General features: G+C 32.8%; 2 protein-coding genes across 4 annotated transcripts; one reads left to right on the plus strand and one right to left on the minus strand.

Annotated features, from left to right (window-relative positions):
• Window positions 1-4,916: 4,916 nt before the first annotated feature.
• Window positions 4,917-11,087, plus strand: LOC132034072 (N-glycosylase/DNA lyase OGG1). Of its 2 annotated transcripts, XM_059424294.1 has the most exons (5): window positions 4,917-5,740; window positions 6,679-6,889; window positions 9,011-9,338; window positions 9,528-9,618; window positions 10,951-11,087. In XM_059424294.1, exons 1-3 carry the CDS (start codon window positions 5,022-5,024, stop codon window positions 9,245-9,247), a joined length of 1,167 nt encoding a protein of 388 aa, XP_059280277.1. In that variant the 5' UTR covers window positions 4,917-5,021; the 3' UTR covers window positions 9,248-9,338; window positions 9,528-9,618; window positions 10,951-11,087. The 2 variants fall into 2 exon arrangements, with proteins under 2 accessions (XP_059280277.1, XP_059280276.1); XM_059424293.1 differs by lacking the exon at window positions 10,951-11,087 and having other exon boundaries at window positions 9,528-9,790.
• Window positions 9,974-20,141, minus strand: LOC132034071 (beta-galactosidase 16-like). Of its 2 annotated transcripts, none has more exons than XM_059424290.1 (19): window positions 19,669-20,141; window positions 17,186-17,281; window positions 16,643-16,755; window positions 16,450-16,516; window positions 16,211-16,303; window positions 15,425-15,568; window positions 14,940-15,034; window positions 14,751-14,859; window positions 14,359-14,443; window positions 14,169-14,287; window positions 13,850-14,014; window positions 13,467-13,648; window positions 13,204-13,295; window positions 12,485-12,594; window positions 12,001-12,105; window positions 11,622-11,723; window positions 11,357-11,502; window positions 11,004-11,129; window positions 9,974-10,268 (listed from the first exon to the last, which is right to left on the minus strand). In XM_059424290.1, exons 1-19 carry the CDS (start codon window positions 19,849-19,851, stop codon window positions 10,259-10,261), a joined length of 2,142 nt encoding a protein of 713 aa, XP_059280273.1. In that variant the 5' UTR covers window positions 19,852-20,141; the 3' UTR covers window positions 9,974-10,258. The 2 variants fall into 2 exon arrangements, with proteins under 2 accessions (XP_059280273.1, XP_059280274.1); XM_059424291.1 differs by having other exon boundaries at window positions 16,643-16,744; window positions 19,669-19,807.
• Window positions 20,142-22,238: the final 2,097 nt, after the last annotated feature.

Genomic DNA, 22,238 nt, shown 5'->3' on the forward strand with positions numbered 1-22,238 from the left:
GTAAATCGGTACCATAGTTTGTTCGACTTCGACTTACATATACTCCTATAATAGAGAATTATGACTTCGACTATTCAAGAAACGTCTCAATTATATCGTACTAACACTTTATACATGTAAATGTATTCAAAAGAAAGCACAACCAATATATCGTCTCAATTATATCGTACAAACACCTTATACATGTGAATGTATTCAAAAGAAAGCACAACCAATCCTTTGTAATTAATTACACAAAAAGGGCATTTCAATCAAGGATAAATTACTCAAAATTCTAATGTCTAAACAATTAATCTTGTACTAATATTTGTTGGAATTATAATACTAATATATATGAATGTATATTTGACTATGTACTTCGGTATGGTATTCGGTATTTCAGTATATTTTTTATAAATACCAAATACCATACCGAATACCAAACTTTTCAAAAATTTATACCAATTACCATAATACCAAAACCACGGTATGAAAAATTTCGATTTCGGTATGGTAATCGGTATATACCGTACCATGCCCACCCCAACCTCCAGGCATACAAAACGATCCCTGCAAGTAGAGTTTTGCATTCAAAACTCTGCCTGAGGCCTAACTTTGCTATGCCTCAGGCAAAATTTTGAATGCAAACTCTACCTGCAGGCAGAGTTTCAAACTCTCCCTGCAGGCAGATGTTTCAAACTCTGCCTTGCGATTTTTTTTATTTTTTTGATTGAGCCGGAGTTCAAACCCCAAACGTATTAGGCGAAGGGCAAATATTAAAGACCATTAATTTAATGGGCAAAAATTAAAGACCACCCCATAAGAAGGGAATTCCTGCGAATTGCCCCACTCTGTATAAATTGACTCCATTCCGATTAAAAACTCCTTATTATTGGAAATACTGTACAAATATATTCTTTTCTTCCTTAACCTTTTAGGACTCGTTAGTTTGAATAAATGTACTGTATGACATAATAATGGTATACATATAATTTGATTACTATTACTTTATGTTGTTCTTTTTGGAGCATTTTAATATTATAAAATTATTATTATTAAAGTGCCTTTTATCTAAATTACTCCTACACGTTGGTGGCCATAAAAATGGCCAAAGTGGTTTCATTTCTTACATTGAATATGGGTGAATGTGGCCATAAAACTTTTGTAACTGTTTTCACCATTAACTCATTATTCTTCCATATTCTTACAAATTGAATATCCCACTAATTCACTCTTTCGTCCAATTCAATATGAGGATGAATTTTTCACCTATAAATAGTTTGTCATCCTTACCTTATGGGGTGTAGAGAAAAATATAAAGTGCATGAAAAAGTGAGTTAAAAAAGCGAGTATTTTTTATGTTGACGGAAGGTGTTTTTTGGTGGAGCTTTGGATTATTCACCTAGTCCGGAGTTGTTTGAGTACCACGACTTTGACGGGTTGTTGTATCCTAGAGGAGACAATTCAAAGTTGCATTCTTTGGATCGGTGAAGGTTATGCCACAGTAGGCTTGAATCTCCTTAAAGAGAGCGAGATATCCGCGCCTCAACCTGAATATTTATTTATATTTTGTTCATTTTTATTGTATTATTCAACTGTAATTATTATAATCTGTGGTATTTTCACCAACAATTTTAAGGAGATTCATTTTTGGTGCAGTTGGAAAAATCGCGGATATCAAGGTAGGAGATGTCAACATGATTCCGCTTTGACATCGCTAGATATCTTTAAGAGATGAAAGGGTAAAGTATTTTCTACTTACTCAACTCAAGCGGAGAAAAGGTAAAAAATAAAAAATAAAAAAAAAATTAAAAAAAAAATTACCTAATATTTTTGTGAGTAAAGTGATACTACTTTTCAAGAGTATAAATTGTTATTTAAATTCTCAAAATAGAGGGGGCTAAAGAAGTGAGAAAATTATGTATCATGAAAAGTGATTTTTGCATCCTTGAGAATGTTTTAAAAAAGAGTGGCAAGTGCTTGTATTAGTTTTGAAAATTCACATGTTATTTTTGCCTAAATCAAGTGTGTTGTTAAATTAAAAGTGCATTTTGTATTTAGCCAATTTCATTTTTGAAAAATATAAAAAACATGATTTTTTTTGCCATTATCAATGGTAAAATTTTTGATCATTTGTTGATCTTTTGATTTGTTCATTACTAGTAATATTGGTGTTGTTAAATAAAGTATGTGTATATATAAATAACCTAACAATTTTGACTCTATATTGAGAAAATTATAAAACATACCAACAAAATTATAAAGTAGGCCAATTTCATGGGATACCCACGATTTTAGGCTTTTTTGAAAAAATATAAAAACTTAATTCATGTTACCATTGATAAAAAATTTCTCTCTCTCTCTCTCTCTCCCCTATGATATAACCTGAGTATAAATTTTCAAACCAATATTACATTTTTTTATAACTTGTGTATTAATTGTATATAAAAATTGATGTGTTTTGAGATATATAAATTTGTGTGGATATATACGTTTTAAAAAATGTTGAAAACAATATACTTTCTTGATTAAGTGATTTTATCATTATCATAATCACAATATACATACAACTTTTATACATATTTCAGTGAAAAATACATATTGCATGATTAATATATATTATTTTGGTGTAAAAGGAGTATCAATTACAAGTTTATTATACATATTTTCTCAAAATTTATACATACTTTGATTAATTTATAACTTTGTAATAATCAAAATACACATACAATTTTTATATATATTTCATATATAAAAATTATACTATGGTTATTCATATTGCATACGAAAATTATACATATATGTTTTTTGGTGTATGAACTTTTTATAAAAATTACCGATTATAATATATAAAAGTTAAAAGTAACAATATCTCTTAATTTTGAATGGTGAGAGAAAAGTGGATGAAATCAAAGTTGGAGAAAATAGGAACTATACAAACGTGGATAAAATAAGTAAAAAAATTTCCTTACCTTATTATATGTGTTTTATTTGCTTCTTTTTAATTTGGTATAGATTTTGTAACAAGTCTATTGATATATTTTAAAAAAAAATCGTCATGTTCGTAAATATACCCTCTTATCGTGTACATATATGATTTTTTTAAAAGTACTTGTACAAACAAACCGTATAAAAAAATTGTGGCTTATTTTATTTAAAAAAAAAAAAAATCCTACTGTACTCAAAGATTTTTTTGATGCAGTTAAGAATACTTGGTGCTATTTGTTGAAAAACATATTATGGAGGCTTTGAGAAATCAATCCTCTAACTTTGATTTATTGTGATAGCACTAATATTATTGGTAGAGTTTAATACAGTTATCACATGGTAAATTCAGACCTATGAGGAGAACACATATAATACTGCGAGATTATTTGTGAAAAGTGGTACACCATAAATAATTAAATATTATTGATTGTGTAAAATTGTGATAACCTTGCAGATTTATAGACAAAGGCCTTTGCAAGAGAGGGTCTGAAGCACATCGAGGGAGATGGGATTAAAGCTCAAAAATTTCTAAGTCATGTATGACAGTATGAGGAAACCCAACCTGGGGACTAGAGATCCTATAACCAGGTTCAATGGGAAAAATGAATCGTATGATGACTTCTTGTGAAAATGCACTATTTTATTTATTCTCTCCCTATGGTGTGAGTGCATTATTCTGTAATGATTTGTGGATGTTGAGTCTATGAACTCTTAATGAAAATTTGTAGCTCATCTGAGTGGGGTGTTAAAGTTACAGAAGCACCCCTTGACAGAATTTCACCTATATGAGTGTAGAGGTAGGCTGCTTCCTATGAGAATTTGGCTCGTTCTCAAAAGCATTTATGAAAATCGAGATAGCACAAGGCCGTAATGTGTTGACTATAAAAGCTCATGTCAACACCTTGATTATTATGATGTGATACTTTATTTCCCCTAAGCAGTCATAGTTCAATGCTGAGCACACTACTGACTCTGGAGTAGAGATCGCTGTTTTACTAAGTGAAAGCTCAATGCAGAGCACATCTTCATTATGCATAATAGTCTCCCTTCAACTAAGTTGGTGATAACTCTCTTATTATAATATTAAAATGAGTAGGAGATTGTTGTTCTTTTTGGAGCATTTTAATATTATAAAAATATTATTATTAAAGTCCTTTTATCTAAATTACTCCTACACGTTGGTGGCCATAAAAAAGGCCAAAGTGGTTTCATTTCTTACATTGAATATGGGTGAATGTGGCCATAAAACTTTTGTAACTCTTTTCACCATTAACTCATTATTCGTTCATATTCTTACAAATTGAATACCCCCACTCGTTCACTCTTTCATCCAATTTAATATAAGGATGAATTTTTCACCTATGAATAGTTTGTCATCCTTATCTTGTGGGGTATAGAGAAAAATATAGAATGCATGAAAAAATGAGTTAAAAAAGAGAGTATTTTTTATGTTGGAGGAAGGCGATTTTGGGTGGAGCTTTGGACTCTTCACCTAGTCCGGAGTTGTTTGAGTCACACATGTTGACGAACTATTGTATCATGAAGGATAAGTCGAGTTTATCTTCTTTGGACGGTGAAGATATCTGTGATGGGCTTGAATCTCCTTAAAGAGAGCGAGATATCCGCGCCTCAACCTGAATATTTATTTATATTTAGTTCATTTTTATTATATTATTCAACTGTAATCATTATAATCTGTGGTATTTTCACCAACACTTTACTCGTTAGGATTCCCTCATGTTCAAAAAGTGCTTCCACTTAGCCATATGTACACACCTTAAAAAAATACTAATTACTATGACTAAACTACCCCTAATTAAATAGGTATTAGGATTAATCACTTAGCACTTAATAAGAGCAAACCTAAAAAAATAAGATTAATTTTTTTTAATTTGATAAGTGGACATTCTTTGAAAAGAAAACCAAATAGAGAAAAGTGAAAAGAAAAGAAAAGAAAAATAAACAGAGAACTGAGGAACAAATTAACCAGACTGGCCAATCATTCCTCAGCAGCCAAGAACATCCCCCTTTTGCTCTTTGCCTTTCAAAAGCAGATGCAATCACTGAGAATTCTCTCAGTAATGAAGAGACCAATAATCATTCCTTCAACCCCATCAACTCCACCATCACCACAAACAACTCTCCATTCCAAGACAACAACTTTTAAATCACTCTCTTCCAAGAAACCAAGAAATATTCTAACAAATCCAACCCCAACAACAACAACAACGGAACAAGAACCAATATGGATACCCTTAAACTTATCAAGATCAGAACTTTACTTACCCCTCACTTTCCCAACAGGCCAAACATTCAGGTGGAAACAAACAGGACCCACACAGTACACTGGTGTTGTTGGTAGGTCCCATTTGGTCTCACTAAAACAGCTTGACAATGGTGATGTTGGGTACCATTTTTATTGCACTAGGGACAATTGTGATGCTAGTGATGCACTTCTTGATTTTCTCAATGTGGGTATTTCTTTAAATGAAGTTTGGGAGGGGTTTAAGGCTAATGATACAAGGTTTGCTGAATTGGCTATCCATTTAAGGGGTGCTAGAGTACTTAGACAAGATCCTCTTGAGTGTCTTGTTCAGTTTATTTGCTCATCTAATAATAATATTAAGAGAATTACTATGATGGTTGATTTTATTTCATCATTGGGGAATTATTTGGGAGATGTTGGAGGTTTCAAGTTTTATGAGTTCCCTTCACTTGAAAGGCTGGCAATGGTTTCTGAACAAGACCTAAGAGCTGCTGGTTTTGGCTACAGGTATGCCCATAACATATCATGATTCATGTCATAGTTTATCGTATTGTTTTGATGAACACAATGTTTGTATAGATTGTATCATTTCTCGTCGTTGCTTAATGCCACACATCAGCAATCTGAAGCAATATTATAAAGAAACATAGGATATGGGGTAGAGTTATTATAAACAAGGTAGGCTAAAGGATAAAATAGGATTATTAGATAATAAGTGAAGGCAATATGAGAAAAAAAACAGGTAACAACGTGAACACACCAAATCGATCGTTACATAAAATGAGACTTTTTATCTTTACATAAGGATGGATTTAACAATACGAAACAATAACATTTAAGTAACAATCAAAATAACCATTACATAATACAATACAATAGGTAATAACCATCCAAACAAGCTGTTAATTCACGTGTCCTTTGATATGAATAGGTCCTTGTGTCTTTCGTTTGAGAATGCACAAAAATTGTATATATAGAAGAGGTGTTGCTGGTATATGGAATTTCAGTGAATTGATGGGCTTATTTCAATAGAAATTGATGTGACAAAGTCTTTCTGAAATCCATCAAATCCCATTAACTTTCCTTTTTCCCTCTGTTTTTGTTTCGAATTCCCGCTAAAAGGTGCATGTATTTCAGATACTTAGATTCTAGTGGCTGTGAAATGCTATTTGGCAATAACTAACTCTGCTTGGTTAGCAATTTGAGGATGAATGATTTACGAAATGTGTTAAAGTGGTATCAAGTGACAGATGATGCTATAAATCCTATATCTTCAACTTTTGGGTTGTTTCATCTTTTCTTTTTCGTTGCATTTTCACTTAGGGCAATTTTGACAGGAACTTTGAATATTTTTTGTAGATGAGAACACTTTCAACTTTCTAGTCATAGTTGAACTGATGTCAAGTTGTAGTTACATTTAATAACTCACTCCATAACACTTACAGGGCCAAATATATAGTTGGTACCGTGGAAGCACTGAAATCAAAGCCTGGTGGAGGTACGGAGTGGCTTGCTGCACTTCGTAAAGTAGATCTTCCTGAGGCCATTGCTTCGCTTTGCTCTCTACCTGGTGTTGGTCCTAAGGTGGCAGCATGTATTGCTCTCTTCTCTCTAGATCAGCACCATGCTATTCCTGTTGATACTCATGTGTGGAAGGTTAGCTTTCAACGGCTTTATATTTTCTTGTTGTTTAAGAGATCAGAACATCTTCTGACATATGCATTTTCCTTTGATTACATACAAGATGTGAGATATGTTCTCTCTCTTCTATAAATATTTCGAATTAAGATAAACCTAAAGAAGATTATTGTTATAGTTGTAGTAGTTGTTGTTGTTCCTTTCTTGTTTGATATGTTCTAGGACCTCTATTTTGTTATGAAAAGAGTATGTAGATGGGTCTAATGAGCTTTTTCTGAAAAAAAAGGGGACTGAAGAAACAACGGGGAGAGTTGAAATCTATCGATTTTTTTTAGCAGACATGTTGGTGTGAATAATTATTTATGGATGAAGGGTTGTGCATCTTTTGGAACTTTCACTTCGGCATAGAAATTCTCTTTCCTAGATGTTATGCTTCTTTTTTGTTTTATATTTATTCCCCTGCCTACTCTGGGTGCATCCTCTTTTCCATTATTATTGTGAGGCATAATATAATTAAGTAATTAAATGTGTGTCCTCTCTAACAACTTAAGTTTTTAGCTGAGATGATCACACATTTTAACATGGTATTAGAGCCAGAACCATCGTTCCTTCTTGTTGTATTTCTCAATGTTGGGTGGGTCCCCATCATCCACGCTCTAGTTGTCCAGTCCTGGACCTGTGGGGGTGTGGGTTTGGGGGGTTGGGGGTAGTAAGGGGTTAAGTCCCACATTGGTTGAGCAAATAGGTTATGGTCTCCTTATATGGTCTTTGACAATCCTCCCTTTATAGCTGGCTTTTGAAGTTGAGTTAGGTCCAAGGTCTATTTATTCACATGGTATCAAAGCAGGCAGAGATCCTGAGGTCAAATCTCACGGTCACCTAGAAAGCAAAAAATATTCCATGTGTTTGGCCAATGAAGATGAATTAGGCCCACACTTGAAAGGGCGTGTTATGAGACATAATATAATTAAGTAATTAAAACTTTGCTCTCTCTAACAGCTTAAGCTTTTAGATGAGATGGTCACACACTTCAACAATTATCTTCTATTTCTCCATAAGAAACTTTTTCCTATACCAATCAAACAAAGCAGAAATAGGCTTCACAATAGTCACAGTTTAGCAGTTGATTAAGTATCCGTTTTTTTTTTTTTTTTGTTGCTAAGACAGTCTTACCGAGTACTAAGTTCGCTTCACGTAAGGCAAATAGGAGCCTGCATATTAATAGTTTCTAGCCTTTGTTTTCTTCCTAAATATACACCAGTTTTTTGGTGAATGTCCTTGAAAATTTCCACTTGTTTTGGGAAAAGAGTTAAGCTTTACTGTCTGTCGAAATGCCAGAATCTTGAGGAAGCAAATGGTTTTTGGGGATGCTTTTCCTCTGAAATAGCCTGTTCGGTTACTAATGAAAAGTGAAAATATAAGAGTCCTGATCCGTGCCGCTGAATATGAGATGACAAAAGTTTAGAAACCGAGTAGTCTTCTTCTACAATAGAATAGGTACACATAGTTTAGTACTAGAGCTTGTGGCACAGTTCATTCATGCGTGTACTTCAGAATTCAGAATGTAGACTGTGACTGCCCGCCCGTATGGTGCTTCTCTTGCTAAATTTTAGAAGGCAATCAAGATGTTACTTCAAGTCTGTTACTAACTAAGAGAGGTGGATGTTACCCCATAAGACTAATTAGTTGTATTTTACGTTTTAGTTCCTTTGAAATGAAGCCCACAACTTATGAACCTCGTCTGTTTATTACACTTCTCGGTTTAAAAACACTGGATGCTGGAAAGAAAGGAACAACAAATGTTCTGAAGCTAAAGCCCACTCATTCCAACAGATTAAGTTTAACTGTATACTTTTGTTTTCATTTTTGTGTAAGAAGGAATTTGTAAATGATGCAAACCCATACTTAGCCTCTTAGAATCCCTATAAGATTGCAAAGGGGTTGTACTTTTGCTTTTTGATCACCTGTAATTACTTCAGCATCTCTTTAGTGCTGCTTTTATAATACAATTACCTTTCTCCACCAAAACATGTGAACATGCGGCTCTCTTTGCTCTTTCCAGTTGCTTAAATTTCAGAAAATATACTTCTGTTCATATCTGTTAATATCATTCAACATTTCTTCTTGATCTTTTGCTAGATCGCGACCAGGTACCTCCTCCCTGAACTGGCAGGAACCAGTCTTACGCCTAAACTTCACAATCGTGTGGCAGATGCTTTTGTGAGGACATATGGAAAATATGCTGGTTGGGCTCAAACTCTGCTTTTCATTGCGGAACTACCTTCACAGAAAGCACTCTTGAATTCTACGGAAGAGAAGTCTCCTAATCCCAAAAAAAGAAAACTGGGTCGGATCACAAAGGTCCTTAAAGAATGATACGCTGTGCTTGTGTTTTCATGCTTGAAGTTAGATTTAGTCTACGTGCAGAGCTGATGAAGACTGTTCTTTCTAGTTCTCACCATTTGAGGTATGAAAAACATGTCACAAGATTTTGCGTCTAGAATTGCTGAGATTTTCGGTTTTGTGGTGTTAAAGTTGAAAAGAATGTATATTGCTAGAAAGTGATTCTAATTATCTTCTTTCCTAGCACCTGTTGCTTCTTGAGGTTTTTTGGCAATATCATGCCTAAATTAATTAGTTAATAATTCCTTTGCAGGCATGACAAAATGCATCTAGCTGGCGAGCATTTTACATGAAGTCTCTGTGCCATAATTATTTGATTGGTGGCGACTTACAGCCTAAATTTTGTAAGTTGGGTCTTTGTTATTGTCCTCCGTTAGTTCCAATTTGAACGTTGAGGCCGCTAAAGTCTCACATATTTCAAATGTGTAGGACTTCCTTCTGTAAGAATGTATTAATTTGCATTAACAACATGTCGTGTGTTAAATTGATTAAAGGCTTCAATTTGTATTGTGATTAGATCCATTTTCTCCCACCTTCCTCTTCATTGTTCTCTTGGAAATTTATAGGACAGAAAGACCATCAATAAAATGCCCGATTGATTTCGAAACCATAGCCTTCACTTGCTCTGTTCTTATCATTAAACAAATACGGGAAACATAGGCAGTAAAAGACGTGAAAATTGGAGGTTGAAAATTTCAATTGGGACCTTTTCATCTATGCAATTAAACTTCAAATTGGTGATAATATCAATGTGCCTGCAATTGAATGAATGAATGACCTGTGTGAAAATACAGTTCTGTACTTCTACATTCCTATGATTTTGAACATTTATATATAAATAATGTCTGAGCTTCACCCAAACAAAGAATGGTCAGCATTGTTCTTTTATCCTCACAGAGCATAAATTGGCAGAGTCTTATGGACACCTTATTATGTGGATCTCCCAAAGTTTTTATGAGTGAGGGATGGTGAGTCTCTTCATCCCTAGACAAGCCTGGAAAAGTTATATTGAAAAATGTAAATAAAGCGAAACGATAGGACAATAACCAACTTGATATGATACACTTGATACAATTATAATTTTGATGTACATGCTTTTGTTTGATTGGCATATAGTTGAATTTGGAACAAGTACACATCCTAGATCTTAATATTTGACCTATCACAGTGAAAACTGAAAAGTGCTTGCAAATTTGTGGGAAAAAAGTGCAAATCCTACTAGAATTCATTTAATTTGGTCTTTCAATTTCTTTTTATGCATATACTTTCATTAATTGAGTCTAACGATGTTAAAGCAAATGCTGATTAACCTAAAACTAGTAGTAGTCAATCTGTATGTGTATCAATGGTTGATAGACACACATTACAATATCCCAGAACCTTTAAAAAGAAACATGCAAATCAGGAAAAGATTAGTTTTTATAAACTGGGTGCAAATAGTGTTGATAGATTCTTGTATTTTAGTTAGTACAGATAAGATATGTAAAAGACGTAGTGTCTATCTTCCTGTGGTGTTAATTTCAGCCAATTTGAATCTTGAAATTGTAGCCTTGTGACCTATCATGGAATTTACTTTTGAAGAAATTCTATATATGGTGTTCATCGCCTTCTTTCATCAATTATCATATTTTAGTCAACTTGTTATTCCTTCATATCTTGAAAATTTCTTTGTTCAGATATAATTCGTGGAGGTAATAACTTGGTATAAAAATGAGGAAGAGTGGTTTACCTTCTCAACGACGACTTTGTGACTGAAATAGTATCTACGGTGATGTCAAGAGGATTGCCAGTTTCCTCTTCGAATAAGACTAATAAGTTGTCCCCTTGTTGCAGAAATGATCTTGGAATATTGTACCTGAAAATGAATAATTTTAGTCATTAGTTACTAAATATAAACAGAATGAACTTTCGTGGATAAACAAGAGTGCATGAGATCTTTAAGCGAAGAGGGTTATTAAGTAGATAAGAGATAAGATCGACTGGTTCTAATGTGGCCGTTATTCTTACCAAAGAACTATATTAATATTCAGTATAAAAATGTTTGTATAAGTATCAATCTGAATTAGTGTGTCCTTAACATACCAAGTTTGTGATGGAATGCCTGCAAGCGTTCGAAATGAAACCCAATATCGACCGATGCTTTGACCATTAACCCAAGCTTCACCTTTTCCCATGGAGCCAAGGTTTAATGCAATAGGATCATCACCCTTGGGTGCATCAAAAACTGACTGGCGAATTGCAATCAATCAATAAATCATAGGTTGAGCATAATAGCAAATATATTGGACAATAGGTAAGAGCTACATGATATAGAAAAACATTACCCAGAAAGGATCCATAGACTTACCTTGTACCATGTGAGGGGTTGAGAAGAGCCTAAGCTGCTCCAATTAGCACTCTTTGATCCTTCTAATGTGTAAATTTGTAACTTCTCCCCATATAATCCAACCTTAAGAAAATGTTTTATACTGATGTAAGCTTAATTATAAATTGCACTCACTTGTCAAAGAATTATGGTTGTTAGGTTTGTTATCCTCAGCCTTAAAAAATGCTCTACTGAAGACTGAGCTGTAGCTGATAGATTAACGTAGCAGAAAACGTTAAATTCCTTAAAGAGTTTTTGGTTAAATTACCAGTAGCGGTTTATACATTATATGGCATGAGCAAAACATCAATTACTAAACAAACAAAAGAATTAATTAGGCTATCTATTAGCCGACAATTACCTGATAACCCCATGAGAAATCGGTGATATCTTTGGCCTCTTTGCTGTCTTGAATAATTACCGACTTTACACCGAGAGCCCTGCGTTCAAGAAATGATCCTGAATCCTGCACGTTAAAGATAAAAAACATTTTTATCTTTATTGCAAAAGTATAGGGTAAGGCTGCGTACAATAGACCCTTGTGGTCCGGCCCTTCCCCGAAGCCCCCGGATAGCGGGAAGTTAGTGCACCAGGCTGCCGTTTTTTATTTTTTTAATCTCTTGCTTCTAAATACTTCTTTCTAAAATTAGAGATCATAAATCTAATAGTCTCAAAAAAAAAAAAAAGAGAGAGAGAGAGAGAGAGAGAGAGAGAGAGAGAGAGAGAGAGAGAGAGAGAGAGAGAGAGAGAGAGAGAGAGAGAGAGAGAGAGAGAGAGAGAAAAAAAAAAAAAAAAGAAGAAGGTGCTTCAGCAAGTCAAAGCAACAGAGGAAATGAAATACGTACCGGTAAGCCAACAGTTGCACTTAGTAATGAGATTTTGTTTGTCCCTTTATTTAGAGGAACTGTGCTCTCTAATGTAAATGATGTATCTCTGAATCGTCCATGTTCTGAACCTATAAAACTCGACAGTTAGAATACTTTTAAGAGATTTTGTAAATTGATGTTTTGAGCTGCACAAAGTGTTAGACTTGTGCTTCACATAGAAGCATCACTGGTTATGACCTTTCTGGAGAAATATCATTTGGTATGGGTTCTTTTATTCTTTTTGGAAACGGAAGCATTCTTTTTTCTTCACTAGTCAAGCCAGTCTCTACATTCACAAATTCCATTTCCATAAACAAAGTGTAGAATCTGGAAATCTAATCACTTTTGTAACCAATGGTACAGCTGAAATTTCTAAAAGTTCCAAATTTGCATTGGGAAATATGGAGTTTGTGTGTGTCTCTTGTCTGCATGTGTGTCTCTTTTTCTCATTATCATGTAGTAAAGAATAATTCGTAACAGTTAATTGTTTTCTGTATCTTGCTTGTCTTTCTTCCGTTCATTTTTTCTTTTTTCCTGATTTTCTACGAGAGAGGAGTGCGAATCAGGGGCGGGGGTGCATAATGACGTCTTTACTCATGTGTAGGGCAATTAATTTTCCCCTTGTTTCCGTCATTTTAAACTCCTAACAAACCCCAAAATTTTTAATTTGTTTATTGCATCGATGATTAAATGCTTACCTACTTGTTCTCCATTCACAAAAGCGTGTAAAACATGGCCTAAGGACTTCACACTTAGTTTAGCCTGCTGTTCTGTCGAATCCTGCTGGATACTGTCATGTGGATTTCACACATATTAGTAAAAGGCAACCATCCCACGAATGCAGTTATTATTTTGTTTATATCATACTTTGCCAGTAAATTTAGCTGCAAGATATCCTTAGTCCTAGTTTAGTTTATCTAATATTATTACTTTATTCTTCTGAGTTTAGTGGTACATTTACCTGGAAGTATACCAAAGATAGTCAGATACATCCTTTGTAGTATTCATTTGCTCCAGTAATACGTCTGATCTCAGTGGAGTAGCATCGAATTGTGGTATAGCCTCTTGGAATTGTTCCCATTTCTCAGCTGAGTCAAACTTAATGGCTGGTATTGCTGTTCTTTTGTTGAATTGTGTGCTTACCTATTACAAACGAATATTGGGACAGTTTAGTGTCTTCTGTGGTTTTAAACCAAATCTTAGCTTTCCTCTAATTAAGGATAAGGAGATGATTTGGCATGTCTACATTTCTTTTCATCATAAATGGAGCTATTTGGGAGTAGATTTGAAAAGGTTAGCTTTACGTAGAATTGAAAGAAACTTTTTAAGTATGTAAGAATTTACCTTTGCCGTATTGAAGGCTTCAGTCTTGCAGTCAGGTAAGATGCTTATAGATTGCCGAGGTAATTCATATGACGAATTTTGAAACTGCACTACTGCACTTTTTGAGTTATCTATGTTCACTAGAAATGCTGCACAAGCTCCAGAATCTCCACTAAATACATACGCCTGGTTTGCGTATTGGTGGTTGTTTTAGATTAATCAGTTTGGTATGTACATGATGTTGTAGATTGAACACGATATCATGATATTTGAAATATTGAAAGAGAGAAAAATTGGACTTTGTGACGAAGGATACTTTGTGGTCTGGATGGATTTTTACCTCTTGTTGTTCACCTAAGGACTGCATGGAAGGGAATACAGAAAGTATGGCCTCTGAGCTTGACTTCACCGCTGCATGTAACTCTTTCAGATGTCCATATTTTGGTTGTCTGATTAAACCTGTAGTAGAAATGTCAATCGGGAGCTAGTAAAAAAACTGGAAGTGTTAGTAGAATTTCTAGATTGCTTACCGTACTCGTCTAATGGAGCTTGATCATAGTAGCTGGTTATCATATATTCTGCAGCAGTCCTGCCAAAATTGGTTCCTCCATGATACTGATAATGGAGCCAGAGACCCTTGTTAGAGGATGATAAAGCTGCTTAAGTTTGATACACTGGACTTGGTAGTGAAGTATGTTGGCTCTATTTGTTGTGAGAGAAATACTTTTTCTTTTTGTGAAAACTGTTCTAGAAAAGAAATTACTGCACTTGGGATTGAATAGTATCTTCAGTTGTTTGGCATGAGACAACATATTCTAGTTAGATGAAAATAAAAAAATATGTTATATGTTACCATGGTGCTCTTAGAGAGTAATATGAAGAATGCTATTTTTGTTTTGAGTTTTGTGGGTGTAAAATTTACCATGTAATAGTTGATAAAGGTTCCATTTTTCCTTGCAATGAAGAGAGCAACATGATATGCAATGACTTCTGCTGATCTGATTGTTGCATTCTGACCATACACTTGATAGCTTTTAACACAAAAATGAAAATCTTTTAGCACTTCATTTGTTATATACATAAATAGAAAAGTAGAATAAAAGAAGCTTACAAGCTTGTCCAGTTCTCTGTCCAGATAGATGGTTTGTTTGGTGAATTAGGCCCTTGAAATGTTTCTCCACATTTCAACCCGTTGCATGCATTAATCTGCAGTAAACAAAGTTAGCTACAGTTCCTTGAGTACTTTCTTTTTTCTTCATTCTGTCCTTGAGTATCATTTTTTTTCTTCCAAATTTTATTAGTTTAGCTGTCTTTTGGGTTATAATTCTATAAAGCACGCAACTCAGAGCTTTGATTCAGTAGTAAGAGTACAATGTTTGATGCGTGGATTATGCACACGTCAAAAAATTGAACATTGTCCTGGACCAAGTAGTCTAGTTTTTAACTTGAGAAGGATGAGGATTGAGCACATTATCCATTGAGTTTTGAACCATGCATGAGCTGACAGTCGAGGACTTATAAGGTATCACAAATGGTATTTTACAAAACGTCGTTATCTGTGATAGAAAGTAAGAAATTTTTTTAGTAGTAACTTACAACAGGATCAGGAGCATCATCTTGCTTGCACATACACCATGGCACCCCTGTTTCAAGTCCGACTGCCATCTTTGCCGCCCATTCGACGTAAGGGGGGCCATTTTCTCCGAAAGCTTTTTCTACATTTTGATATTCATTCTCAATCTGCATGTATAATTAAAATGAGTTTTAACTTCTAAACCGGCAGTATGAAATTATTTTTACACTATCAATTCATCCGTAAAGTAATTATAAGTAATAGTTTATAAAAGTGAATTTAGTAGCATGAAATTTAAAATCAGTAAGAGTAAATATTTTTAGGTATAACTCTCGTTACTTGTACCTCATACTAATAGCTCCAAGTGAAGTATGTATAAATATTGTGATTTTGTTCTGTTCTTTGCTGCTCATACAACTACCAAAAACCACACACGTATTCTCCGGTACTCCATACCTCACTACCAGAAAAAGAAAAAGACCAAAAATAACTCAAGAAATTGATTTACCTAGTTGTTTAATGATAATCATCTTATGTCATACCAAAAGAATGTTTCAGTATAGTGAAAATTGATTCATCTTGTCATAACAAGAAAACTAACTTTTGTGCCAACAAGTTCACGACGCCAAACCTTCGTCGAGTTAAGCAAGTTGACTCATTAAACAGATCAGTAAAAAGCTACTTAAGTATTGAAAATCAAGCCCGTATAATATTTATGAAGTTAACGGTTCACCACTATGTACTCAGAATGACACAATTGATCTTCTCTACAGCCAATTAACACGTAAGAAAAAATATGGAGAATTCACCTGCGAGAGTATGATTGGACCTCCTTGTGAAGCGTATAGTCCTTCTGATTTCATTAAGTTCACTATCTTTGTTGTGAAGTTTTGCATGTAAAACTGTCAACAAGATAAAACACAATTCATTATCGCACTTGTATCTTCAAGAAAGCGAATAGTTAAGCTGTTTTCACTTTTCGAATTGTTAAATGATTCAATATGATACATGGAATGGGAGGGAGAAATTTTGAGAAGATGAAAATTACCTTGAAGGGTTCATTATTTGAGCGAAAAACAATGCCAGGGACATCATGTAACCAAAAGGGGAAACCTCTATAAAGATGAATATAGCTTAGTCAATTTTCCAAAAAGGGAGGGCCCAATAATTAAACATATACATAGAAATACACTTTGGGATTAAAGGTGCAAAAGATCATATGTGGCAGCATGTCAAATTACCCGTAAGTCCATTCACCCTCAATATAGGGTCCAATACGAAGGCAAGCATAGAGACCTTGTTTTTGAATTTGCTTCATAAATGCTACTATGTCATGCCTCCCACTGAAATCATACTGAAAATTAAATATTAATTACACTAAGAGACATTGGGTTAAACTATTGATATGAATTCACAGTTTGCGGTCAGTTTATTAAATATGCCTGTAAGCATATACATGAGTGTTATGTACATGTACTTTGTTTTTGCTATATGAAATTAGCTTCCATTGGAAAGCATAAAATGTAGGTATAGTCTGGGAGCTAGTCATATTTTCTTATCTTACATTTAGTTATTTGAAGATAGAAAATTTAAAAGTGATATATTGCAATTGTTAGGCAGTGAGAGATTTAGAATTTAGACGTTATAGGTTGTGAATTGAAAGAGTGTGTTTTAGAATGTATATCTAACTTTATTTATGTTTTCTAAGTATATATGTAAGATTGATCTCTAAGTACTAGATTCTGTCGAATTAGTGAACTTGTTGTGGGAGGATGAAATAATACCTGTCCAGGTTGGGGCTCATGAAAGTTCCAAAACACGTAGGTCTCAATCACATCTATTCCACCTTCTTTAGCTTTCGATATTAGAGATGGCCACATCTACAAGAAATAAAAAAATGGTTAGAACCCAAAAGAAAAGCAAAAACAGAAAGCAATAAATAAATAAATATATGGGAGCCATAATAAATTCGAACGAGTCAATGACATCCAAGTAAAGTGGTACTAATAATAATTACTAATGATAATAATAATGTGCTAAAAGAATAAAGTAATCTAAGAAGAACCAAAGATATATAAACGTACAGAACAAACAAATATAAATTCCGGAGAAGTTTATCAAATATATAGTAACGCAAGTACACAATATACAATAGAACAAAATATACTAGATCCACTATTTGTACCTAGAAATTCGAGTAACTATTCAACTTCAGTCCTTGGATTATATCTTACTCGACTGAGGTCACTGCGAAATTTTCACTCTTTAACTAAATTCTTTTGTGAATAGAATGGACACATACAGCAAGTGCCAAGTGGGTTGTGATGCACATAAAGGAAGAGGAGGAAGGAGACACAATTTTATTTTATTTTTGCTTAAACCGAAAGGTGTAAAGACAAATAAATTGTTTTCGTATTAATTGGAGGTGTAAAGTAAAGAGTCACGAGTTATATCTTACTATAACTATATGAACGTGAAAAGCACTAAAAAGGGGGGAAAAGGAGGAAGAAAGAACCTAGATTATAGTATGTCGCAGAATCCTCTAACATTGCACAAGCTATTAATTCTTCAACATTAAATATTATACGAAATACGACACGGTAAGAATTTGGATGTAAAAGAAATTTAAAAGAATTGTAGGTAACCATTCTACGTACGTCTTGAAGATTTATGTCTTTTAGATCTGTCGCCCCGTGATTCTGATTTATTTAATTCAACAATGAACTATTGACTAGTTAAGGATTAGTATGGGGATTCTCTTAATAAAACAATTGATGTTGTTTTATACTCAATCTGTCCCAATTTATATGATACACTTTTCTTTTAGTCTGTTCCAAAAAGAATGATACATTTCTATATTTAAAAATAACTTAATTTAAAACTTCTCCTTGTATCCTTAATGAAATGATTTACAAACACACAAATATCTAAGACTTGATTTAGACCACAAGTTTCAAAAGTTTCCTTTCTTTCTTAAATTCCTTGCCTTGTCAAATTATATTACTTTGGCGTACGGAGAGATTCAAATGTAGAAAGAAATTACTTGCACTCTTTTTAATAAACAAGTAGTAATAATAATGTAATGGAGAAGATGGTCGGGCAATAATACCGTTACGTTTAATGAGCTCTGTTACCTTAATATGGTTAAATACACTAAACTATGGTGAAATTAAATTTGGTGTTTATAGTTCGAACACTCACATTTTAAGGGCGAAATGGTAAAGATACAAAAACATGAAACTAACAAGTGCAATTAACCTATAGTGTAATCCAAACTATGTTTTTCCAGGAGAAAGAAAATCTAGGTAATGAGAATTTCAAGCTAGGAATAAGTAACATCTTGATTAATATACTGTTTTACAATCTAAACAAAAGAAAGTTGTTGAAACAACCTAGATAAAATATGATTTAAGATGCAATTCCCAATCTGAGTCTTAATCCTATCTAACTCCGGATTTAAAAGTCCTATCGACTGGAATATCTTACTTAAGTATTACTTTAATGGTTTGCTAACCTATTTTATACTGCTTATATTAATCCCACTATGCACATGGCTACAATAGAGACCTGCTAATGTCTTGTTTAAAAAAGAGTGATCTGTCAGTCCTTTTTTGGTTTTATCCTCTTAATTTCTTATTAATTAATTAACTGTTGTTTTGACATAAAGATGTTGTCAAGAATTCCACTTTTTGTGGTAGCATATGTCCAATATAAGTACACCTATGTTACTAATTTTATAGGTAGAGTTTAGTAATAATAAATAATTTTTTATATTTTTAGGTCACTTTATTTATTCTAGCGTGTAATATATGTTATTTTCAAAATTTCAAATCTCACATTTAAGGAGGCTTACCTATAAATATTATTTACGCTAGCAATGTATAGAACTTAAAACTATTATAACTACATACACATAAAATTTATATTATATACACAAATAATATAAAGATATTTTATACGCTCAATTTGTGCAAATTAACAGATTAACTTTCCAACGGCGCGAAGTCCGTGGAACCGTTACGATCAAATAAATTTCCGACAGTAATCTAACAAAAACTTCGTTAGAATTTCATGTTTTTTAGTAGTGTGTTTATCAGTCAGGTTACTTATTAATATCTATCACAAAATTTACTTGTAATTACTTTATAGATATCTTAATTATTATATAAATATTATTTTATATACTATCAGTGTATATAATTTTAGGTCATACAAATATAAAACTATACTGGTATAGTAACCGAGGGAGAGAGAGAGAAAGACATACATCAGGGGTGCTTCTTGGATAATGAATAGAACCAGAAAACAACATCTTCCTTTGTCCATCTATTATCAACGACCTTCCATCATATGTCACATTGGCACCGCCGGCAGCCACCGGCACCACCACCATCACCGCCATTACTGCCACCGTGACTAAACCACTCCGCCATAGCAGCCACATTTCCATCGTTTCTTCCCTCTTTGTGAAATTAAAACACCCTGAAACAAGCTTATATTTATGGTTTCAACAAAATACTCATTTGAAGCTTGGAAGCAAAGACTGACTGAAAGATACAAAAGAGTTAAAGAGAGAATTTAAGGAAGAGGCAATAACGTACTAGAGTGGGGATCATACATTCATGTGATTGTTAAGTACACTCAATGTATTGCCTTAACAAATGGGATACTTGCGTCCGTTTCTCATCTTTTATAGTAGTAAATGAAATTTCTCTGGTAACTTATTTCTTTTTTTAATGAAACTCACTTTAATAGAGTACTATATGTATTAAGATGCTTTACAGGAAGAAAGAAAGATAATTGGACAGGTTGTACAAAAAGACCATAATGATATTTTCCGTGGAACGCATGTGTGGGGGGAAATTTCATGACCCAACTACTAGTCTTGGAGTCAAAATGATTAAGTGGTTTTTTGACTTTTAAGTTATATATATGCAAACGGTACTGTAGATAATGTTGATATTTGTTATTAATACTATATTTTAAGTTGTTATATCAAATTACTTATTATTTTTAAAGCCATTAATCAATGTTTATTATATAAAGTTATCTGTTGTTACTTCTAAAATTAGCCTATTTGTATAATTTTTTTTAACATCATTACTATTTACATAAAACTTAATTTGTTTCTTCAAAGGCCAGAAATTACCATTGGAAAAGGACAAAATATGAATTTACCGTGTGTAAAGGACAAATTATGTACTTACTTATTCTAAGTAGTGGGGACAAAAATTCTCTCTCAAGATTTGATTAGGAGTTAGGACAAGGTAATTTTGGATAGTCAACCGCGAAATACTCACTGTGTCCCAATTTATGTTACACACTTATTTTTAGTCTATCTCAAAGAATATCACCTTTATATTTAGAAATAATTTAACTTTAAAATTTACATTTTACTCTTAATGAGATGGCCATACAAATTTAAAGCTTGTTTTAGACCACAAATTTAAAAAGTTTTTATTTTTTTCTTAAACTGTGTGCCAAGTCAAAAGGTGTCACATAAATGGGGACGGAAGGAATAGCAGTATCTATTCCTTACATCCATTTTGAATATCGATAAGAAATTAAACTATATATATCGATTAAATATTATATATATATATATATAATAATAATTTTTTAATATTCTTAACGAAGTTTTTGACTTCAAACACTATATTACTACTATATATAAGGGAGAGTACCCATTTTTTGTAGTTCTCACATGAATTTTATATTTTTTATCCCTAATTAAATTTTTATTGACTTACAAAGTCTTCATACATTTTGGTAATTTTAGGAACTTTAAGGCCTTTTTTCATACCATTAGGAGTGATGATTTCATGAAAAAGGTGATAATGGGCCCCACAAAGCACACTAATCATACAAATTATGATCTTTTTTTATTATGTGAAAATATTATATTAAACTTGTTTTAAATTATATTTTTTCTTAATAATTTATTATAGACACGTAAAGAAATCATCCGATCATTCAATCTATATCTTATATAGTCTTAATTATTGAATTAAAATATTGTTCTTATGATATTTTTTTTATTGATGCTATTTACTATTTATCTTATGATATTTTAAATTTTTAATCATCCGATTAAACGTAAAATATATATATATTTTCTCCTATAATTTTGTATTATACATGCTTGCAAGCAAACCCTCCCAGACCCCACTTTGCGGGATTTCGTTGGGTATGATGATGTTGTTGTTGTTGTTGTTACGTGCTTGCAAACATGCATAATTAACAAAGATTCCACTTAAGGTAGGATTGAGTTTTAAAGTAAAAGAATAAACACTAATAACTTATATCATTGTTAAATATTTTTAAAATGTATCAGAAATGTAAATTATAGTCTTTCTGTCTCAATCAAACAAAGTACGATAGCTAATTAATCTAAATTTACGTGCATACCTTTTTAACATAAAATTTTTCTAATAAATGACTATATTAAAAGAGGAACTATAAAATATTTGTTCATTTATATTATGAAAATCTTTGAACAAAAATGTAGTTAAAGAAAATACAATTGGATCTCCAAACAATAATAATACTGAAAAATTGTAAAAGTATATTTTCACTTTTTTAATATTAAAATATTTTGGAAAATACGGGATAGTCAATATTTTATATAATTTCGGATAAAATAGTTAAGTTCAACATGAAAAAAAAAATTAAAATGTAGATTCCATAAAAAAGTTCATTAAATTAAGAAAAAGGAAAAAGGATTTTTTTTAACCTGCACTTGTTGAAAGGAAAAAGAAAGCTTAAAGTTGAACAATTTAATTTCATTGTTTTTGCAGTATTTTTTCTATTGTTTCATTTGAAATAACATCTACAAAA

Source organism: Lycium ferocissimum, chromosome 10 (genome assembly GCF_029784015.1).
Source record: "Lycium ferocissimum isolate CSIRO_LF1 chromosome 10, AGI_CSIRO_Lferr_CH_V1, whole genome shotgun sequence".
Lineage (NCBI taxonomy): Eukaryota > Viridiplantae > Streptophyta > Magnoliopsida > Solanales > Solanaceae > Lycium > Lycium ferocissimum.